This window comes from Gadus morhua, chromosome 16, assembly GCF_902167405.1.
Source record: "Gadus morhua chromosome 16, gadMor3.0, whole genome shotgun sequence".
Classification (NCBI taxonomy): Eukaryota; Metazoa; Chordata; class Actinopteri; order Gadiformes; family Gadidae; genus Gadus; species Gadus morhua.
Genome location: NC_044063.1, coordinates 12082248 through 12105934, shown reverse-complemented (window position 1 = coordinate 12105934; position 23687 = coordinate 12082248). Strand labels below are relative to the sequence as shown.

Genomic DNA, 23687 nt, shown 5'->3' with positions numbered 1-23687 from the left:
TGAGATGGTGCCACTTGGAATATCGCAAGATAATCCTGTTGATGGTGTCGTTTCCTTCAATGGCAGTAACATATACTGCAACCACCTTTATCTCAGGATGTCCGACAGTGAGAGTTCCGGAGGTTTGGGCCACTCAGACTCATTGTGACGGAGGAAGTCTGGGCCGGATATCCAAGTTTCAGTTTTCAGGAAGTTATGGACTGAGACACCTCTGGAAGCACAATCGGCAGGATTCAGACCGCTGTTTGTATACCTTCATTGCTCCAATTGTGACGCAGCTCTGATGGTGGCTACACGGTTTGCCACAAAGGTGTGGAATCTGGAAGTTTCGTTCTTTATGTATTTTAGTACCGATGTGCTGTCAGTCCAAGCCTGATGGTTCAAGAGGGAGTTCAATCTCCTCTCTCATCATGCGATCCATCCGTACAGCTATAGTGGCTGCTGTGAGTTCCATTCTGGGGATGGTCACAGGTTTCAGTGGAACGACTCTAGCTTTGCCCATGAGGAAGGCACAGTGAACTTGATGGTGCTGGTTCATCATTCGCAGGTAAGAGACAGTGCTATATCCATTTTCGCTAGCATCAGCAAAGAGATGAAGCTGCGATGAGACTGGGTGTGCAAAACCATCAGGTTTAAAACTTCTTCTAACCTTGTAGTCTGATAGAAGGCCCAAGTCTCTCAACCAATTTGACCATGTTTGTTCAAGATTTTCAGGAATCTTCTCGTCCCATCCAAGTTTCAACCTGCAGAGCTCCTGCAAGATCTGTCTAGCAGGGAGGATAACAGGGGCCACCATACCCAGCGGATCATAAACACAACTCACTACTGATGGAATCCCACGCCGAGTGAGCGTTTTTTCTGGGAGCTGGATCTTGAATCTGAATGTGTCTGTCTCAAGGCACCATTGTACACCTAGTGCTCTTTCGACACGCAAAGAGTCTTGTTTAAAATCCAGATCCTTGACCTCCTTAGCTCGATCCTCCTCTGGTATTGAGAGTATTAAAGCTCTGCTGTTGCTGACCCACTTGTTGAGCTTAAAGCCTCCTGTAGCGCATAACGATGTGAGGTCCTTAGCAAGTGTGAGAGCTTCTTCTTCACACTCCACAGATTTGAGGCAATCGTCCACATAAAAGTTTGTGAGCACTGTTGTAATTGTTTCTGTCTTGAACTTGCCAGCATTGTCCCTTGCACACGGCTGAAGAGCAAAGTTAGCGCAACCTGGTGAGGATGTTGCTCCAAATATGTGCACAACCACCAATGCATGGCAACTAATAATCATCATTGAGATTAAACATCTCCTGGCCAAGACAGGCAGCAGTAGCCTACAGTCACACATAGTATACACACAAAACATGACAAAAATAAAACAAATAAAACAGTCCGCAGGGGGAGGGGGGATATCAATATCGACATTTCGGGAGGCTCAAGGAGGATAGTAATATTAAGTTTGAGCAACAAAGTGTAAAGACATTTCGGGAGGCTCAAGGAGAAGAGTAATATCACATTTGAGCAACAAAGTGTGAGAGTTTGTCGACGTTAAAACAGATGAAAGCAGGGAGGGGGGAATATCAACCGCAAGAGATTGCGGGATACGGGATCGATCTTGCCGTTGTCTTGCAATGCGTGCGTGTGCGTGCGTGTGTGCATGTGTGTGCGGTATGTGTGTATGCGGTGTCCTGCGCTGCCTTTGTCTTGAAACGTCTGTGCAGCACTTGTGTGTATGTTTGTGCGTGTGTGTGTGTGTATGCGATGTGTATGTGCGTGCCTGCGGTACACGCACGCACTTATTTGCGTTTATGTCTTATTGGTGTATGTAGTCTTATTTGTGTTAATATATATGTTATATGTAAAAACTAAAGCAAAAAATACGCTCTCTTTCTCCGGTAAATCAGTCGTTCGCGACACATTTCTTCTTCATCATTTCTTCTATTTGTCTCTAACTCAGGCTCTAATTTTTCATCGATCGATGCTTCCGATTTTGTGGATGAAAAGGAATATATGATTCATAATTTTAGCAACATTTAAGATGATTGCGAAGAGCTCTGCCCATTCTGCCTCCATTTTGTCTATTGGTCAAATCAAAACAAACTATACAGCGGCGTATTTATCCCGCCTCTTGCGAACTTAGACCCTTCTACTGATGTCTAAATTACATTGATGTCCGTGGATAAAGCATGATGTCCGCGGATGCTTTATCCGCGGACATCAATCTAATTTAAACATCAGTAGAAGGGTCTAAGTTCGCAAGAGGCGGGATAAATACATCACCCTCAGGGTCAAATCTCCTGATATACAAATGCGGCAAAATTGTGGGAAAATGGCTTATAAGTAGAAAAGTTATTATGCTTGCGTCAAAACGTAAGGAGGAAATTATTATGCTTTCTTCATCGTAATAGTTGAACCAAAATGTTATACGTTGTAACAATATAGGCAAAAAAAAAAATTATGCTCTCAGAAATTTGTTATATCATGGACAGGGGTTTCCTCATTATTGCTATGGGTTTAATTACAACAAGAGGTTGAGCCGGCAGAACGCTTGCGCGGAAACTCTAATAACCATATTTCTAAAGTATAATGTTTCAAAATCCACTGTCAAAACAGACTTTTGAAAAATGATGTATGTACTATACCCCTTTAAAGCCAAGCCTGCGTTGGAAAGATATCTCAGCTGTCTTTGGCCTTATTTCTATAAATTAAAGATCATATTCCCATATTCTCACATAGTCCCATAGTCTAATGGTACATGTGTGCCAAGTCTGCAGCTTTGAGTTGTGGCCATTGCATTGCATCTTAATGGTCTGACCAAATGGATTGCACCTTAAAAGTAGTTCATCATGACGAATGGTGCGTGGATACAAAGTTTCATGCATATTGCATTTTTCTTGTGGAAATGACGGCCTGTTGAGAATGTTGAACTTCAAATGCTTATTATACCACCACCTCAGGTTAATTCTGTTTTTTTGAATGATTCAAATCTAGCGGTAGCAGTTGGGATTACTCCTGTGTGCAGAATCTGACGTAATGCAAAGAGAGGGCAGCACCTATCTCATCATTTATATAGTCTAGTTGTAACACATAGTGAGAACTTAAATGCTCATTTTAAGGATGGGTAGCTTGGTTGTAGTTTTTCTAACACCAAGCTTGACCGTGTGTTTTTTTTCAATATGTTTTGTGCTTTCTTTGTATGAATCTGTGGCTGGTCTAATTATGAGAACAGAGGCTTCATCTAATGCTGAGAATGCCACTGATTCTGTTAATTGTTGGCTTTGGGGTACCCCTCAGCTACCTGCATTTACACAGAGAGGGGATTACATTATTGGGGGAGTATTCCAAATGCATAACTCCATGAAAACAGTGAAGAAAAACGACCATAGCCATCCAGAGCCTCTCAAATGCACAGGAAGGTGAGTTAGTCAAAGAAGAAAATGAAGGGGGTCGGTGTTTATTCAAGTACAATTCAATGTACCCGAATGAAAGTATATTTTTTGTAGATCTTTCAAATGTTTTATTTGCTTGCAGCATGGACACCCAGGAACTGCGCTTCTCACGTGTAATGGCCTTTGCCATCGACGAGATCAACAACAGCTCAGATCTTCTGCCGGGGGTAACACTTGGTTATAAAATCCATGATTCGTGCTCCTCACCACCCATGGCTGTGCAGGTGGCGTTCCAGTTTACAAATGACCCTCTGTCTATGGATAAAAAGACTAAAGTGTGTTCGCATTCGGGAAGGGTGTTGGCTGTTATTGGTGATTCTGGATCAACGCAATCAATCAGCTTATCACGAGTCATCGGGCCTTTTGATATTCCACAAGTATTTACTATTTATTCTGAATAATTTATTTTAATGCCCCTCGTCTCTCAAAATGCATCATAAAGTTCATTTCTTTCCTTAGATTAGTCACTTCGCTACCTGTGCGTGTTTGTCTGACAAGACACAATACCCAACCTTTTTTAGAACCATCCCCAGTGACCAGCTCCAGGCAGAGGCTCTTGCCAAACTTGTGAAACATTTTGGTTGGACTTGGATCGGCGCTGTCCGGTCTAGATCAGACTATGGTAACAATGGGATGGCGTCCTTTTTACGAGCAGCGCAGAAAGAGGGTATTTGTGTGGAATACTCTGAATCTTTCTATCGTACCGATCCACAGAGCAAGATTCAACAGGTGGCTGAAGTGATTCGCAGGTTCATGCATTAATTATTCTGATTGTGTTCAGTTAATATAAACCAATGTCAATATGCCGACCAAGATTATTTAAGGCATATAATGTTTATAAAACCTAAGCATATAAATTGTATGAAACCATACTATTATAAAAAAAATAAATGACATATTTTTTATATAGTAATGCAATAATACTAAATATGTTTATTTTTTTTACATGCCTAACATATGTATGGAAATCTCTACAGGTCCACAGCCACGGTTGTCGTGGCATTTACATCCCCAGGAGACTTGCGGGTTCTGCTGGAAGAGCTGACCATACATCCCTCACCTCCTCGCCAATGGATCGGCAGTGAGGCCTGGGTATCCAATCCAGAGGTTCTGAGATTTCACCTACTTGTAGGAGCGATCGGATTTGCTATTCCACAATCTAACATACCAGGCTTTAGAGAATACCTTCTAGATCTTTCTCCTGCTAAGGTGGCTGCTTCACACGTGCTTTCGGAATTCTGGGAGGGTGCATTCAACTGTCTGCTAGAAAACGAACGTGAGAAATCTTGCAATAGTTAATAAAATTGAATATGTTAATGATAATTAAATTATATTTATTTATTTACATGATACATTATTTTTAAGTGTCATTATTCATTGTTGTAATCAAAAATATTATGACATCTACTCTTCGATTCTCTTTTTGAAGGCACTGGCCCTGCGGACAAAGTGTGTGATGGAACTGAAGATATACGGAAGCTCCAAAACCCATACACTGACACCTCTCAGCTCAGAATCACAAACATGGTGTACAAAGCTGTTTACGCAATAGCACACGCTATTCACAATATTGTGTGTAAGAAGATAAACTCAGCAATACTATGTGACAAATTCATGAAAATAAAACCAGTGCAGGTCATTATTAAAGCAAACCCTTCAAGAAGTTAAGGTCAAAATGGTACCTTTTTATTTACAGTCAATATCTTAATCATAGTGTTTTCACTCTTTTTCTTCTACGCAGGTCCTTGATCAGTTGAAAAGGGTGAATTTCTCTCGTAATGGTTACCAGGTCTCATTTGATACCAATGGTGACCCTGTGGCCTTCTATGAGCTGATTAACTGCAAGAGACATGAGAACGGTGGTCTGGAGTTTGTAACCGTGGGACATTATGATGAGTCCCTTTCTCCTGGCCAGAAGTTCAATATCAAAAGGGAAATCAGTTGGGCAGATGGTGGCATACAGGCAGGGAGGACAACATATTATTTGATTCCTTCAATACAACTGCTTCCAAACTGCATGTAAAGCTGTGTCTAATTGTGAATCAGGTGCCTGTGTCCGTGTGCAGTGACAGCTGTCCACCAGGAACACGCAAGGTTCTCCAGGAGGGAAAGCCGTTTTGCTGCTATGACTGCGTACCATGTGCTGAAGGAGAAATAAGCAATTCTACTGGTACAACCAATGTTAATAATCCTTATGTTTAATGAAATGATGAATAACAAAATATTCTAAGAATAATACAAACTTTTATGTCTTTCTCCAGATTCATCTGACTGTTCCCCTTGTCCCAATGAGTTCTGGTCCAATGCGGAGAAGAACTTCTGTCGTCCCAAGCTTGTTGAATTTCTTTCCTTTCATGAGGTCTGGGGAATTATTTTGTCAGCATTCTCTATAGCAGGAGCCTGTTTGACAATCATTACAGCAATAGTGTTCTTCCAGCACAGATTTACCCCTGTAGTTAGAGCTAACAACTCGGAGCTGAGCTTCCTGCTGCTCTTCTCCTTGACTCTGTGTTTCCTATGTTCTCTGACCTTCATCGGCCGTCCCTCAGACTGGTCCTGTATGCTTCGCCACACAGCGTTTGGTATAACCTTTGTCCTCTGTATCTCTTGTGTTCTGGGGAAGACTATGGTGGTGTTGATGGCATTTAAAGCTACACAACCAGGAAGCAAAGTAGCAAAATGGTTTGGCCCTGCACAGCAAAGAATGACTGTGGTATCTTTTACATTTGTTCAAGTTCTGATATGCATTATTTGGTTGGTACTGAAGCCTCCTTTCTCTATTAGAAACCTGACCACCTACAATGAGAAAATCATTCTAGAATGTGCATTAGGCTCAGTATTAGGTTTCTGGGCTGTGCTTGGGTACATTGGGCTCCTTGCCATATTTTGTTTTGTATTAGCTGTTCTAGCCCGAAAACTACCTGACAATTTTAATGAAGCTAAGCTAATCACATTTAGTATGCTAATATTCTGTGCTGTTTGGATCACTTTTATCCCAGCTTACATCAGTTCCCCAGGGAAGTTCACTGTAGCTGTGGAGGTCTTTGCAATATTGGCCTCTAGTTTTGGATTGATTACCTGTATATTCTTTCCAAAATGCTTTATTATTTTGCTTAGGGCAGAGAAAAACACTAAGAAACATTTAATGGGTAAAAAATAGTATTTTCTAAAAATTAGAACTTAATTTTTTCATGAGAAAATAAAATGTAGAGAAGTCAACGTAACCTTCAGAATCATACAAATTATATTTTAGCGTAGGTCTTGGTTGAATAGGCATGGAAAAGACTCATCTACTGTACTTACAATAATGTTATACATTTGCATTTTAATTGATAATTTATTATCATTTTATGTTCTAATCTTATATTGAAGTCCATAATAATGCTATATTTGAGTCGCCATGGTTGTTTTGTTTTGTTTGATGTGGTAATTTGTATGCTATTACAAACCCTTGTATTTTCATGCAATATAAAATTCATCCTTTACAAATGTATTTGTGTCTTTTCAATTATACACCAAATCAAAAAACTTGATTTGCAATACATTCGAAACACCCATTGATAGTCATGGCATTCTTTTATAAGATATTGCTTCTAGGACAGACAAAACTTTCAATTGCAAAGAAGCACTTGCCATATGCATCCATTAAATGGATGCATACACCAGTCTCCTTTCTAGCAGAGTGAATCCTTCTTCTTTCGTGTAATTTCCTTTGGAACTATCACACAGGGATTGCTACATTCAGCAGCCAGTTCAGTGTCTCTCCGTCCAGCTGCACCAGGCCTCTACGGCCATGTGGGGCGCCAAAGGTCGGGCACTCGTTGATTATGTGTGAGACCGTCTGGGTAGCCCCACATTAACAGGTGTCTGAGGGGCTTGATCCGGTCATTTTCTGGAAGGACTGGGTTCTCCCCCAGCCTGTTCGGAGGCGGTTGAGCCGAACCCATGCCTTCCGCGGGAGAGTATGTCCAGGTGGTGTTGGTGAAGGGGTGGCGACGAAGGCGTGCAGGTTGGTGTTTGCGTCCTTCCATTCATCTTGCCACCTCATGTCCATCCATGTCTCAGAGACAGGGCCAGACCTTAAGAGATCCGCTGCTCTAGTGGCAAAGTGTTGCCTCGTGATCCTTTGGGGTGTGTTCTGCGGTGCTGGGATGATGTTATTTCCGCCAGGCTGGAGTGCCTTCTCCGCAAGCTTGAGGATCTGGAAGTCGCGCCTTACTTTTGGTGGATGGACTCCGGATAGTACAGGTAGCATCTCTCTTGGAGTTGGTTTCATGGTGCCATAGATGATGCACATGCACCTCTTCTTACTCTGCCTCCAACGAAGGCGGTCGCATCTCTCTCTGCTCCCTCTGCTCGCTCCCGGCCCTTATCTCTCCCCTGCTCTTTGTCTCTGTCTCTGTCTCTGTCTCTGTTCTGTGCTGCCTCTTCGCTGCATTCTACCCGAAACCTGAATTATGGATCTGATCGGCTGGTCTCTCAACGCTATTGATCAAATTTTCTCGACGAGAAAACAGGGCCAAGGAGAGCCCGCCTGCCCTGACGGAACGTTCGCAGCGGGATACATGATGGACTCCTGGAAGGAGTGGAGGCCCTTGTGTCTCGCCATACTTTCCGTCGAGGATGTTGAAGACGTCTACATAATTGGGATGATAACAGGATTCCTGCTGTTCGGAGGTTGCGGGTTCCTGTTCAATCGCAAAGTTAGTAAGGTGATGGCAGCATATTCGGCTTTTGAGAAGCTGCCCGTCATTATTGGATTGCAATCCAACATTGCTGGATTGTGCCGGATGGCCGACACACAGACTCATGCGTTGGGCGAACTAAATCGCAAATTGGATACCATTCTGGTGAAGTTGGACCGGGTTTAAACGGACCACGAATTTTCGGCTAATTCGGCTTTTTGGTTTTTGGATTCTGGAAATGGAAGACTACAGAGAGTATCAGAGAGACTCTAAGGTTGGCTAAAATTGCAGAGTCGGCCTGACCCAAAGCAATCGTTATCTTCATTCGGCTCCCCCACTTCGGCCTTGGAAGGCTGATATCTCTCCTCTCCCTGGTTGTTATGCAGACGGATGCCCTGCCACCCTTCCCCCCATCCTCCACCTCTTGTGAACTTTGTCTCTGGTCGGAACTCTTCGAGGTCGTCTCCACGGCGACGGCCGTGTCCTCGTCACCAGCATCAGACGGGAGAGACACTGTTGGGTCCATTGGAGATGGAGTCCTTGAGCTCACACACACACGCACACAAGACTGATTGCACACACACCCCCTGGACTCACCGCCTACTGGACTCCCTCCCCCTCCCCTTCCCTCGTTGCAGCACAGTATGCCGTGAGTGATGTGATGTGCCTGTTGGCTGCGTCCGCCTCCTGGTGTATGAGTTGTGACACTTCCCCTCCCCGACTCCCTTCCCCCCTCCCAAATGCGTTTGTGATGTTTTTGATGTGATGCTTATGTGTTGAGGTGTTTTTTTTTGCTAATCCCTACACTGTGCCCCCCTTAAAGGAGCATAGTTTGGGGTATTGACAATTTTTTTTCCCCCTCGTTACCCTCTTGTTTAGCTTTTGAAACTTTCTTATAATGCGGGCCGCATGGTTCTTGTTGAACAAGCGCCTGACAGTCTCTCCGTCCTGTCTCCCCACACTGTCTTCTATGTTTCTTGGACGGAATGCTACTGGGAATTTCGTTGCTCTGTTGCTTTGTAACATGTGTAATGACAACAATAAACTATGTATATACATAGCTTCGTTGAGGACAACATCGACTGATTTGGTGTGGACACTGTGAGACCAGGCCGCTGCGGCATACTCAGCAGTGGAGTACACAAGTGCGAGGACTGATGTGCGCAGTGTTTTAAAACTGGCTCCCCAGTCTAGGCCGCAGAGTTTCCTTATTAGGTTGACGCGCTTGGGTGTTTTGTTTGCAGCGTTCTTCAGGTGAGGCCCAAAGGTTAAGCTGCGATCAAGGGTGACACCCAGGTAGACAGGTGCAGGGTCGAATCTTAACTTCTTGCCCTCCATTCTCACTTCTAGCTCCTTTTTGGCAAGTCGGGTTGACAGGTGGTAGACCGAACAGACAGTCTTTGACTCGCTTACTTTCAGGTGCCAGAGGCGGAAGTAGTTACAGAGAGTAGAGATGTCAGCCTCTAGGATACTCTTGATCTCCTCGTATGTTTTGGCTTGGGCTGCAATTGCGCTGTCGTCCGCATAGAGGTACTTTAGTGAAGAGGAGGCGGGATAGTCCGCAGTGTAGATGTTAAAGAGAATGGGAGCAAGCACAGATCCCTGTGGTAAGCCATTTCGGAGCTGGCGATTTCTACTTCGCTCACCGCTTGAGGTCGTAACATAGAATGATCGGTTCTGGAGCATAAGCATAATAAACTTCACAAGCTTCACGTCAGGGATCATTTGTAGTAGCTTAAAATAAAGACCAGGGTGCCACACGGTGTCATCGGCAGCTGTGAGGTCGATGTAGGCAACTCCAACCTTCGCTTTCTTCTGAAACGCTCCTTCTATGTCGTTGACTAATCTGACTATTTGATCTGTCGTTGATCTTGCTTTGCGGAATCCTGCCTGGGCTTGTGGGAGGTTTGCCTCCACGATGTCATTGATACGCGCCAGGATTATTCTCTCCATCAACTTGTATGGTTTACAGAGCAATGAGATTTGCCTGTAGCTCTTCGGATCTTCAGCAGATTTCTTGGGTTTGAGGATAGCAGCCACATGGGCCTTTCTCCAGATAGCAGGGATGGTTAGGGTTGACAGGCAGTTTGGGAGGAACAGGCGTAGCCAGTTAAGAGCATGGAACCCCAAGTGCTTGAGGAATTCTGTGTGGACCAAGTCTATCCCAGGAGCTTTGCCGTTTTTCAGGCACATGATAGCGTCCATAAGTTGTTCTATGGTAACTGGTCCAGAGATGTCAGATGAGGCAGGTCGTGATGCAGTGGCTTCTCTTATTCCCCTATTAAGGTGTGGCGCTTGGCATCGGCACTCTTGTCTCCCCATTTCCCATTTTCCACAAGCACACATGCGATAGAGTTGATCCTAGTAACGACTCATAGTCGGCTAATCTCAGCAACTCAATTTCCAGAAGGAAACTATACACACTAGTGAATCCTGAACACATTTTCGCAGAGAACCATATCGTCGCTGGCTACTTGGGGGCCATTATGAGGATCCTCTGGCCTGACAAGCTCCCCCTGTGAAGCGTGAGCATTATCAGGGGGATCAGAGGGAATGCATAAAGGAGACACCTCGGCCAGGCGAGAGCGTTTATCCCCAGCGGAGCACTGGTCTCTGCCAAGGAGAACCATAGAGGACGGTGAGTTTTACATTCTGAGGCAAACAGATCTACCTGGGCCTCCACAGATCTATCCCAAATAATCTGCACTACCTGCGGTATAACTCTGGCGTGAGAGGTAATCTGCCACAGAGTTTGCTCTGCCTGGGAGGTGCATCGCCCTCAAGGAGGTCAACGAAGGATGAGCCCATATCCACAGTCCCTGGGCTTCCCTCAGGGACTCCAGTGACCGGGTCCCTCCTTGATGGATAATATATGAAACACAGCTGAGGTGTTTCATATCAACCATCACCATGCTCCTGAGAAAAAACAAGAAGTGCTTCAGCGCCAAGTAGACAAGAGTTCTAGGACATTAATGGTCTGCCCTCTCCACTGAGGGCTCTCCTTGAGTGATAACCTGAAAGACGTCGATTGTACGAAGCATCCAAAACGGGTGGACCTTCGGATGCTTGTTTGACCTCCTCAGGTCTAGTATAGGCCTGAGAGAATTGGCCATCTTTGGCACCAGAAAATAATACTTTGAGTAAAATCCATCGATCTGTGTATGTGGTGGAACTATTGTGTTGGCCAGTTTGTCCAAGAGGTCTACTGTGACAAACACAAGGCCCTCACGAGTTCTGCGACCGAGGTCACCCTGACCCCTGTTGGTGATGGTGGTGGCCGGCAGCGGAACTGCAACCTGTAACCCTGGGACATCAAGTTCAAAACCCATGTATCTTGGGAATGGGCTGCCCAGTAGTCCAGGTGCTGTTGTGCCCTTGTACCCGCTGGGACCGACGATGTGGAGGCTGCCCATCTCTTGGCTAACACCAGCTGCCTGAGAGGTGAGAGGGCAAGCGAGGCAATGCACTGGTCTACAGGGGGTATGTGAACCAGGCCATGCTCCCCTGCATTGCACATGGAGCCAGCTGAGCCATCCTCAGCCTGAATGCCCACAGGCTCGGCCAAAAAACATAGAGTTTGAAGCTCTTGTAGACATGGCGTCCTCCCCCTCAGAATCCCAGAGAGCCGCCTGAGGTGGGGTAGGTGGAGCCCGCACCAACGATTTCAGCTGTCCATCTCCTTGCGAGAGGGAGCCTTCTCCTTCACCCTTTTGAGTTCAGGGCTACTGCGCTCTCCATGTTGCCTGCCTCTGCGCTTCTACCGCTGTTTACGGGGGAAACTGTCAGGATTCTCGTATGGACGGTTGTTTATGTCTCCCCCTACCTGTTTGAGTGTGATATTTCTGGACTTTGTTTATGTTTGTAGCCATGTGTTGGTCATGTGCCCGGAGTAGCACCCATGTCCTTATTTGGGCAACTTCCTGCCTTTGTTTGTTTCCCTCCATTTTTCTCTGTCCACCTGCCTCTCATTTTGCCTTGATTGGTGGAGTATTTAAACTCCGCCCTTTCTGTTCACTTTGTCAGATCGTCACGGTATGTACTATTTGCTACCTGACTGCCACGTGAGTGACACTAGCGTGAAGCTCTTTAAAGAGAAGGTATAGTTTACTGTTCTGGTTTTGAACCCTGCCTGTTTTGGACTAAGTCTTCTGCCTATCGGTTTTGAATCTCTTGCCTGTTCCTGTCCGTCTGCATCTGTCTGCCTTCCTGCATGTTTACGAACCCTGCCTGTACCTGGAGTCTGATTCGCCTGCTGGACTGTTTGTGAAAACCCTTTTTTTGATCTGCAATTGATTCCCGTTCTGAGTCGTGACAGAAACAGCGGTTTACCACTCTCACAGAGTGGTAAAATGCCACAGTTCAGAAATGGGTCAGACAGGGCTACCCTAAGATGACCCACCCCCAGAAACTTGGGGCACAAATGATGGCCATCCTCAACCTGAAGCTGAGCTCCACAAGAAGAACACGCCCGAAATGTTCAAAGTCAAAACAATAGGCGGCCAACCAGGGAATCTGGGTGAGAGCTCTGACTAGGCCACAGGACGCGCTATAACTTTTAGCAGACCAATTTCACAACCACAACCAGACAAACAAATGCTAGCCAGTCAGGCTTGCCAGCCTTCTGGTAGCCTGCTCACCTGGTTTGTGTGTGTAGCCAGGTAATCCAAGCGAGAACTGTGGCTCGGCCACAGAACACATCCGGAACCTCCAGCAATATCTCTGCAGCTAGCTAAGGATCCTGTAGACTCCCAGCTAGCTGTGTTTTAAATACTTAAGAAATTAGGCTAGAAAGAAAACAGGCAAGAGCTGTGGGCTAACCACTGCACGGAACTGGAATATCTAGTGTTAGGAGGATTGAGCTAACACATCAAACACGGTGAGGGAGCCAGCACAAGGCAAGGATGTCCGAAACCTCTAGACAGGAAGGAAAGAGAGGTAGGATAGTTTGACAAACACAGGCTTAGAGGGCACAGGCAGGACGACAAACACCAAGCAACACAAAATGTGTATACCTGCATTGGACCTCCAAGCAATTATTGCTTGCAGGTTCGATAAACGGATCTGTGGAGCTATAAACCAAAAAAAAATGCCATGTTAACAGCAAGAAGGTCAAAGAGGCCATGCGTAGGCTGTCACATGATTTATATAGCCTACGCGTCACTCAAGTGATCTTGTTAATATAAGGTCTCGATCTGCGCGGAGCGCTAGAAGACCACTTTGCACTTCCACTTTCTTTACTGCAACTTGCATTCAGGAAGGAAACCAACATAACTAATTTGAGCTTTCTATAATCGCTGTTTCTATGATCTGAGCAGATTTGAAGCCACTACCTCCTGAGACTAAGCTAATCACTGAGCTACACGGACATAGCCATTAGCAAGGGCAGGTCAGATTTATTTTGAGAAGGAGCATTATTCCATACGTTGAGGATATATTGAACTATGTAGGTACGGTAAAATGGCATTCGTACACCTTTAAAAGTTGCTTGCCGGAAGGAAACTATCAAAACTATCATTGACCATATTTCTATAGAATACGGTTTCAGAATCTTTATCTTACCTTTGATAAATGATGTGTGTACCCCTTTAAGGCCGAGCCTGCATTAGAAACAGGACTCAGCTTGGATAGGCGAACTTCATACAAATGCATTGGTTTGAAATTTGGCGTGGGTATATTATGGAATCTCCTCTTAGTAGTCTTCGACAGCTGAGCCTATGTGTTTTGTTTCAAAAATATAGCTGTTTAAAAGTCAAGGATATGCATATATTTCAGTAAAATTGTATACCTCTGCCGTCTTTGGTGTTATTGCTATAAATTAAAGACCATATAGTCCCACAGTCAACTGCTACATGTGTGCCAATTGTGCAGCTTTTACCACCTCTGGCACCAAATCAGTTTGTGTTTGGGCGTTTGGTTGAGTTGTGGCCATTGCATTTCATCTAAATGGTCTGACCATATCGGTTATACCTTGATAGTTGTTCATCATTAGGAATGGTGCATGGATACAAAGTTTCATGCATATTGCATTTTCCTTGTGGAGATGGTGGCCTGTTGAGAATGCTTATTCAATTCTTATTATACCGCCACCTATGGTTAATTCTGGCTTTTGAATAATTCTAGTGGTAGCAGTTGGGATTACTCCCGTGTGCAGAATTTGACGTAATTCAAAAAGAGGGCAGCACCTATCTGACAATTGATATAGCCTAGTTGTAACACCTAGTGAGCACTTACATGCTCATTTCAAGGATGGGTGGCTTGGTTGCAGTTTTTCCGACACCAAGCTTGACCGTGGGTTTATTTTCTTTATGTTTTGCCCTTTCTTTGTATAAATCTATGGGTGGTCTAACAATGAGAAAAGAGGCTACTGCTAAGGCAGAGAATGCCACTAATTCTGTTGATTGTTGGCTTCGGGGTACCCCTCAGCTACCTGCATTTACACAGAGAGGGGATTACATTATTGGGGGTGTATTCCAAATGCATTACTACATGAAAACAGTCAAGAAAAAATACAGCAGCCTCCCGGAGACTCTCAAATGCACAGGAAGGTGAGTTCGGCAAAGAAGGAAATAAAGGGGGTTTGTGTTTATTTAACATTGAAATACAATTCAATGTACCCTAAGGAAAGTATATTTATTATGTATCTTTAAAATGTTATATTTGTTTACAGCATGGACACCCGGGAACTGCGCTTCTCTCGTGCAATGGCCTTTGCCATCGATGAGATCAACAACAGCACAGATCTTCTGCCGGGGGTCGCGCTTGGTTATAATATCTATGATTCTTGTGCCTCAACCCCCATGGCCGTGCAGGTGGCTTTCCAGTTTACAAATGCCCCACCTTTGTATATTAACAGTAAAGTGTGTTCGCAATCGGGAAAGGTGTTGGCTGTTATTGGTGATTCTGGATCAACGCAAACCATCAGCATATCACAAATCATCGGGCCCTTTGACATTCTACAAGTATTAAATTTATTATGCAGAACTCAGCCATTTCTGTGCCCCTCTTTTGTAAAAATGCATCGTAATGTTAATTTGTTTCCTTAGGTTAGTCACTTCGCTACCTGTGCGTGTTTGTCTGACAAGACGCAATACCCAAACTTTTTTAGAACCATCCCCAGTGACCATTTCCAGGCAGAGGCTCTTGCCAAACTTGTAAAACATTTTGGGTGGACTTGGATTGGCACTGTTCAGTCTAACTCAGACTATGGCAACAATGGGATGGCGTCCTTTTTACGAGCAGCGCAAAAAGAGGGTATATGTGTGGAATACTCTGAATCAATCACTAGATATGATCCACAGAGCAAGACTCAACAGGTGGCTGAAGTGATTCGCAGGTTCATACATGAATTATTCTGATTATGTCCAGTTTATAAAATACAATGTCAATATGTGAACCAAGATAAATTAATGTTATATAATGTTTATACAACCTTAGTGTTAACCATACAAAATAATTTATATTCATAAATCTCTACAGGTCCACAGCCACGGTTGTTGTGGCATTTACATCCCCAGGTGACTTGTGGGTTCTGCTTGAGGAGCTTACCGTACATCCCTCTCCTCCTCGCCAATGGATTGGCAGTGAAGCCTGGGTAACCCATTCAGAGGTTCAGAGATTTCACCTATGTGCAGGAGCGATTGGATTTGCTATTCCACAATCTAACATACCAGGTTTCAAAGAATTCCTTCTAGATCTTCCTCCTGCCAAGGTGGCTGCTTCAAGCGTGCTTTCAGAGTTCTGGGAGGGTGCATTCAACTGTTTGCTAGAAAAAAGTGAGAAATCTTAGAAATAGTGTTGAATAAGTGTGATGCTACTGATATCATAATACTAATAATAATAAATAATAATGAATAAAAATTAATCATTTTTATGAACTATTTTTCGTTATTATAACAAATCTGTAAAAATCAATCATTTTTGAAATTACGAAATTACAGTATTAGTTGGCTAACAAAATACTTATTTGACATCATTATACTTTTTTAGATTTTTTGGTGTTTTCATTATCAAAACATGTACTCCTGTTTGTCATTTTGAAGGCACTGGCTCAGCAGACAGAGTGTGTGATGGTACTGAAGATATACAGATGCTCCAAAACCCATACACTGACACCTCTCAGCTCAGAATCACAAACATGGTGTACAAAGCTGTTTACGCAATAGCACACGCTATACACTTTTTGGTGTGTAAGAAGATAAACTCCAAAATAGAATGTAATCAATTCATGAAAATTGAGCCAATCCAGGTGAATAACAATTATTCTTATTATTGAAGCAAATCCTTCAATAAGTTCAAAGTGCCACCTTTTTATGTAAAATATACTTATGTCAATATCTTAATCATTGAAATCTTCTTTTTTTTTTTACTCTTTTTTCTTCTTTACAGGTCCTTGCTCAATTGAAAAGGGTGAATTTCTCTCGTAATGGTTACCATGTCTCATTTGATGCCAATGGTGACCCTGTGGCCTTCTATGAGCTGATTAACTGGCAGAAAATTAAGAACGGTGGTCTGGAGTTTGTAACCGTGGGACATTATGATGAGTCCCTTTCTCCTGGCCAGAAGTTCAATATCAAAAGGGAAATCAGTTGGGCAGATGGTGGCATAAAGGCAGGGAGGACAACATATTATTTGATTCCTTCAATACAACTACTTCCAAACTGTATGTAAAGCTGTTTGTCTATGTGTGCATCAGGTGCCTGTGTCCATATGCAGTGACAGCTGTCCAACAGGAACACGCAAGGTTCTCCAGAAGGGAAAGCCGGTTTGCTGCTATAACTGTGTACCATGTGCTGAAGGAAAGATAAGCAATACTACCGGTACAACCAATGTTAATAATCATAATTCTGAATGAACTGATGTAAAAAATGTAATAATAGTAAAAACTGATTATATATTTTCCCCCAGATTCATCTGACTGTTTCCCATGTCCAAATGAGTTCTGGCCCAATGCAGAGAAGAACTTCTGTCGTCCCAAGTTTGTTGAGTTCCTTTCCTTTAATGAGATCTTAGGAATTATTTTGGCAGCATTCTCTATCGCAGGAGCCTGTTTGACCATCATTACAGCCATAGTGTTATTCAACCACAGATATACTCCAGTAGTTAAAGCGAACAACTCTGAGCTAAGCTTCCTGCTGCTCTTCTCCTTGACTCTGTGTTTCCTGTGTTCTCTGACCTTCATCGGCCGTCCCTCAGACTGGTCCTGTATGCTTCGCCACACAGCTTTTGGGATCACCTTTGTCCTCAGTATCTCTTGTGTTCTGGGCAAGACAATAGTGGTGTTGATGGCATTTAAAGCTACAATCCCAGGTAGCAATGTAGCCAAATGCTTTGGCTTAACACAGCAAAGAATGACTGTAGTATCTTTTACATTTGTCCAAGTTTTGATATGCATTATTTGGTTGGTTCAGAAGCCTCCCTTCTCTATCAAAAACCTGACTACCTACAAGGAGATAATCATTTTAGAATGTGCATTAGGCTCAGCATTTGGTTTCTGGGCTGTGCTTGGGTACATCGGGCTCCTTGCCGTATTTTGTTTTGTATTAGCTGTTCTAGCCCGAAAACTACCTGACAATTTTAATGAAGCTAAGCTAATCACATTTAGTATGCTTATATTCTGTGCTGTTTGGATCACTTTTATCCCAGCTTACATTAGTTCCCCCGGGAAGTTCACTGTAGCAGTAGAGGTCTTTGCCATTTTGGCCTCTAGCTATGGATTGATTATCTGTATATTCTTTCCAAAATGTTTAATTATTTTGTTTAGGCCAGAGAAAAACACAAAGAGACATTTAATGGGTAAAAAATAGAAAGTGTTATTCTTATTTTTCTCATGAAAAAATGAAATGTAGAAAAGTCAACGTAACCTTCAGAATCATACACATTATATGTTTAGTGTAGGTCTTTGTTGAATATGCATGGAAAATACTCAATTACTGCAATGCAATAATGTTCTACATTCACATTTCAATTTATACTTTTCAATATAATCTTCATTATGATTTAATTCCATAAATAATGCTATAATTGTGTCGGCCATGGTTGTTTTGTTTAATTGATGAGGTAATTTGTACAATATTACGAACACTTGTATTCTTATGTGTAATGTACGATTCATCCTTTGCAAGTGTCCTTGCCTCTTTTCATTTATGCACCAAATGTAAACACCTGGGGCCGTATTCACAAAGCATTTTATCTTACCGCTAGGAGTGCTCCTAACTCGCGCTAAAACATTTTACGTAGGAGTTTTTTCTTAAAAGTTATTCACAAAGCCGCTGTACTAAGGATAAATCACAAAGAGTGAACTAAGAGTGACGCGCCGTTGCTATGGATTACGTCAATTCTCGTGCACGAATTTAGAAGCGGTCAGTTCGGTGATTGGTTGTTCAGACGAGCCCACTGAATCACCGAAAAACAAGGAAATAGCCTAGGCTAGAAATGAATTCCTATTAAAGGTCCACTATGCAACTTCGGGCATTTCTTCGCTGTTTTCTTGGTTTTGGCACGCACATTTCTCTAAACAGCGCCCCCTACAGCTTCGTAGTAGATATTTTACAACACTGTCGTAACAACTCGTTGACGACCCTTCACCATGCACTTCTACGCGAGCCATGTGCATTTGTTTTCAAAGTAGCCGGCGAATGCGTGGAGCCATGTCCGAAGTAGATGTTCATAAAGTGTAGGCAAGGTTATACATTTTTAAAATGGTGTATTTGTATTGCAATAAACATAAATCCATCCTTTTTTATAGTTGACGGGGAGAATTTATATCCTAGATTATAATTGTTTTATCTTAGGTTGAACAGAACAATCAGTGTAAGAGTGTTGGCCAACATAATAATCTGAATGAACAAGAACCTGGATTCGGGGATTCAGTCTGTATCTGGGGGACGAGACAGACGAACAGCAAAACACCCATGGAAACAAAGGTGTTTATATGGTTGCAACCAAGCAAGCTAGAAACATACAGGGCTCACAACAAAACGGTTAAGAAAACAATTTTTACATGGCTCACAACAAAATGGTTGAGCAAACACATTTGTACAGTGACTATCAACATCAAGAATACCACAAAGACAAAGTTCACCCAAGGGTACTTTCAATTTCAAAAGCATCACGGCCAAGTCGGCGTCTGATTTGCAGTCTTCTTTTTCTTTCAGTTCACGCTATTCCTGAAAAGCTTGCCCAACGTTTACTCGTATCTGGCCTCTCTGTCGGTCAGTCTCCCTTTTCTCTTCTTCTGTTCCTCCGACATTGGGTTTCTCTGTCTCTTTTTAGTCGGCTGATCTATGATGAATGTAACAATCCCTTAGTTAGTTGTGTTTATATCGAGCCGGTTCCGTGTTTGGGGGTCTGTGCCGTAAAGCAATTCGTTACTTCGCGAGACAAGAGACTCCCACGAGAGTGGGCGGCGGGTCCCCGGCAGATACATATTCCTTTTCTCCGCCAAGATGCGCAAGGGGGAGTCGAAACAACGAACAATCGAACAAAAATGTATAATAGAACCATCGCAATGACTCTTAGCCTGTTATATTAAGGTAAATCAAGCCAAAAAAGTTGCATAGTTCCCCTTTCACTCGTGTCTGATCTCTTTTCTGGTCCATTCTTCTTTTGTTCCAACGACAGTCGCCTCTTGGGTCCCTTATCAGTCGATTGATAATGATTAATGATTTCTGGTCGTGCCGGGAACACCCACCTAGGGAGGCACCTAGTGGGTATCCTTAACAGATGCCCCAACCACCTCCATTGACTCCTTTCTAAACAGAGGAGCAGTGGCTCCAATCTAAGTTCCTCACGGATGGTGAGCATCTCAACCTATCCCTAACGGAGATTCCAGCCACCCTCATAAGAAAACGCATCTCAGCCTCATGTATCCGCAATCTCGTCCTTTCGGTCATCACACATCCTTCGTGACAATAGGTGAGGGTAGGAACGAAGACCGACCGGTAGACCGAGAGCTTTGCCTTGCAGCTCAGCACTCTTTTCGTCACAACGGTGCGGTAAAGTGAACACAATACCGCCCCTACTGCCCCAATTCTCCGGCAAATCTCATGCTCCATCGTACCCTCACTCACGAACAAGACCCAGAGGTACTTGAACTCCTTCATTTGGGCTAAGGACTAATTTCGTACCCAGAGAAGGCAATCCACCGGTTTCCTGCTGAGAGTCATGGCCTCAGATTTAGCGGTGCTCATTCTCATCCAAGCCGCTTCAATTCAATTCAATTCAATTTTATTTGTATAGCCCTTAATCACCATTACAGTCTCAAAGGGCTTAACAGGCCAAATATTTGTGACACCCCCCTTTACCCATGCCCCCACACGGGCAAGAAAAAAACTCCCTTGAATCAGCAAGGAAGAAATCTTGAGAAGAAACGCAGTGTAGGGGATCCCTTCTTCCAGGGATGGTCAGGAGTGCAATGGGTGCCACAATTGACATACAGGTAAATACATGCACATTATATTAAAATGGTGATGGGGTTCTGGCCGGTTATCCATGAGGACAGTCCAGGCATCCAGTCCAGCACCCGCAGCACGCTACAACTGACAGAATAGTGAATTAGAACGGAAAAGTACATAGTGGGAATATATAATGTAATAAGAAAAGCACAAGCAAACAGAGTAGTCTTCACTCTCGCATCAGTTGTTTTCACACTCCAAATTCAAGATTGTAGAGGTGCGTTTTGAGCTTCCCTTTGAATAGCTCCACAGAGTCAGCTTCCCTGATCGCTGGCAGCCTATTCCATAAAAAAGGGGCTCGATAGGCAAACGCTCTCTGTCCAACCGATTTCTTTTTAACCTTCGGCAGTGAAAGAAGGCCAGCTCCCGAAGACCGGAGGGACCGAGAAGGACTATAAGGAATGATCAGGTCCTTCAGGTACGATGGAGATAATCCATGCAAGGCTTTATAGGTTAACAATAGCACCTTAAAGTCTGATCTGAAAGTTATTGGTAGCCAGTGTAGAGAGGCGAGAATAGGTGTAATATGATCAAACTTTCTCGTTCTGGTCAGCAGTCTAGCTGCCGCATTGTGTACCAGCTGTAGACTGTAATCCCGAGAACAATGCATTGCAATAGTCCAGTCTTGACGAAACAAATGCATGAATCAGTGTCTCCGCATCCACTGCGGATAACATTGGTCTGATTCTTGCAATGTTTCTCAGATGGAAAAAGGCAATTCTAGTTATACTTCTTATATGTTGGTCAAAGCATAGGTGAGGGTCAAACAGGACACCAAGATTTTTGACGGATGCACTCTGTGGGATGGCGAAGCCATCCAACCACAGAGAGACATCCTCAAACTTTTCCCGGTCCCGATTCGAGCCGATAATCATCAGCTCTGTCTTCCCAGTATTAAGCTGTAGGAAGTTCTGTGACATCCAGCCCTTCACAGCAGCTAGACAGGACTCAACCCTTTGAATCTGGCCCGAGTCCCCGGAATCTACAGGAATGTAGAGCTGGGTGTCATCCGCATAGCAATGGAAACTAATTCCGAAGCCGCGGATAAAGTCACCCAGGGGAAGCATATAAATTGCAAAAAGTAATGGACCAAGAACCGACCCTTGTGGTACGCCAAAGCGCAATTTATCGCACTTTGATTCTGCACCCTCATGAAGCACAAATTGGGTTCTATCGGTGAGGTATGATTCAAGCCAACCAAGAGCCATACCCCCGAAACCAACATAGTGTTCAAGACGGTGAAGAAGAGTGCTGTGGTCAATCGTATCAAACGCAGCGCTCAGATCCAACAGCACAAGCATTGTGCTTGTATTTTTATCCAAAGCTAAAAGGATGTCATTTACAACTCTTGTAATAGCAGTTTCAGTTGAGTGGAAATTCCTGAACCCCGACTGGAAAGGTTCGAAGAGATTATTCCTGGTCAGATAATCAACAATTTGCTTCGCTACAATACTTTCCTGTACCTTGGACAGGAAGGGCAGATTCGATATAGGCCGATAGTTCCTGATTAGTTCAGGATCTAGGCCAGGCTTTTTGAGTAGCGGTTTTAACACCGCAGCCTTGAAATTGGAGGGAACAATTCCTGTTGAAAACGAAAGATTCATAAGCGAGAGGATAACAGGCCCCACCGTTGGAAGAAGTTCCTTAAGAACCCTGGAAGGGAGAGGATCCAACATACAAGTTGTTGGCTTTGAGGCCTTTATCACCTTATCAAGTTCCACCAAAGAAATTGCCTTAAACTCCAAAAGAGTTGCGTCAGAGTTCACCATCCTACTTGGGAGAACCCACACTCGACTGCTAGCCGATCCAGTGAGTGCTGAAGGTCACAGGCCGATGATGCCACATCATCTGCAAAAAGCAGTGTTGAGATTCTTAGACCACCGAACTGCAACCCCTCCCCATCACGACTATGCTTCGATATCCTATCCTTGAATATCACAAACTGGATTGGTGACAACTGCAGCCCTGGTAGACTGGGTACCGTTAAATCTGCTTTTACTGGAGCCAATCACTAAGCTGGTTTTTCCCCCTGGCTCGCTAATGGCTGGTTTAACACAATGACGACAGGGAAGCGACGGCAAGCTAGACTGGATACCCCAAGCCCGTTCTGCCAGCGATTTACTCATCCTTCCATCTCCAGTACGCGGTCAAATTATGCTCAAGGTGTGAGAGAACAGTAACGCAGCGATTGCAAGTTTGTTCAGATTTCCGGCTCTCGCACAACTGTCAACCCTATGCCTGCTAACCTGTCGGCGATGTTCATAGGCTACTTAGCTCTAACAAAAATAATGCTCGAGTGACTGTATATACCCTCCACTTTCATATACATTTCGTACAACCTGCAAAAAAGGTTTGCAATTACCCACCTATTGTGCTACAAAACAATCCAATTTGTTGACACCTGCCTGGAGTTTTCCCATCACTCTGCATAGTATGTGCATGCATCTGGATCGTTGGTCTGATTGGTTGAGGGAATATCCAATTCCGTACATAGACATTTGAACTACTCCTGTTGATTGAGCCTCTTGTGCCGAAGAAAATTCCAGCAGCCTCTCCAGACCAACGTGCAATCTACGATTGAGCTTGGTCTGGCAATAGCCTGGCTACAGCCCTGGCGGAGGCCAACACACACTGGGAACGAAACAGATTTTCTGCCGAGAATGCGGACACAGCTCTCGCTTTGAGAGTACAGAAATTGGATGGCCCTGAGGAGTGAAACCCTCACCCCATATTCCCTCAGCACCTCCCACAGTTTCTCCCAAGGGACCCGGTTCCTCTTCTATCAGAGGTCCTTTCCAGCACCTTGGAGTAGACTTTACCAGGGAGGCTGAGTAGTGTGATACACCGGTAATTGGCACACACTCTCTGGGCTCCCTTTTTTGAACAGGGGCACCGACACCCCGGTTTTCCAGTCCTTTGGCACTGTACCAGACTACAAGGCAATGTTGAATAGGCGTGTCAACCAAGACAGCCCCTCAACATCCAGAGCCACTGCTGAGATGTTTGACAACCTCAGTGACCTCCACCAGCGAAATTGACGACGAACCGCCATCAGCCTCAAGCTCTGCCTCAATCATAGCAGGCGTGGTAGTTGGATTTGAGTTCCTCAAAGT

At 44.0% G+C, this 23687-nt stretch overlaps 2 protein-coding genes across 2 annotated transcripts; both read left to right on the top strand.

Annotated features, from left to right (window-relative positions):
- The first annotated feature begins 3520 nt into the window (after nt 1–3520).
- On the top strand, nt 3521–6441 carry LOC115528898 (extracellular calcium-sensing receptor-like). Its single transcript, XM_030337291.1, is given in 8 exon segments — nt 3521–3814; nt 3897–4186; nt 4415–4712; nt 4851–5072; nt 5179–5400; nt 5484–5607; nt 5699–6268; nt 6271–6441. Coding segments are annotated over 8 exon segments (2112 nt in total). The 3' UTR covers nt 6363–6441.
- An 8349-nt stretch (nt 6442–14790) lies between these two features.
- LOC115561145 (extracellular calcium-sensing receptor-like) lies at nt 14791–23612 on the top strand. Its single transcript, XM_030380965.1, is given in 8 exon segments — nt 14791–15081; nt 15166–15455; nt 15599–15869; nt 16508–16729; nt 16815–16938; nt 17027–17511; nt 17514–17587; nt 23462–23612. Coding segments are annotated over 8 exon segments (1908 nt in total).
- Nucleotides 23613–23687: the final 75 nt, after the last annotated feature.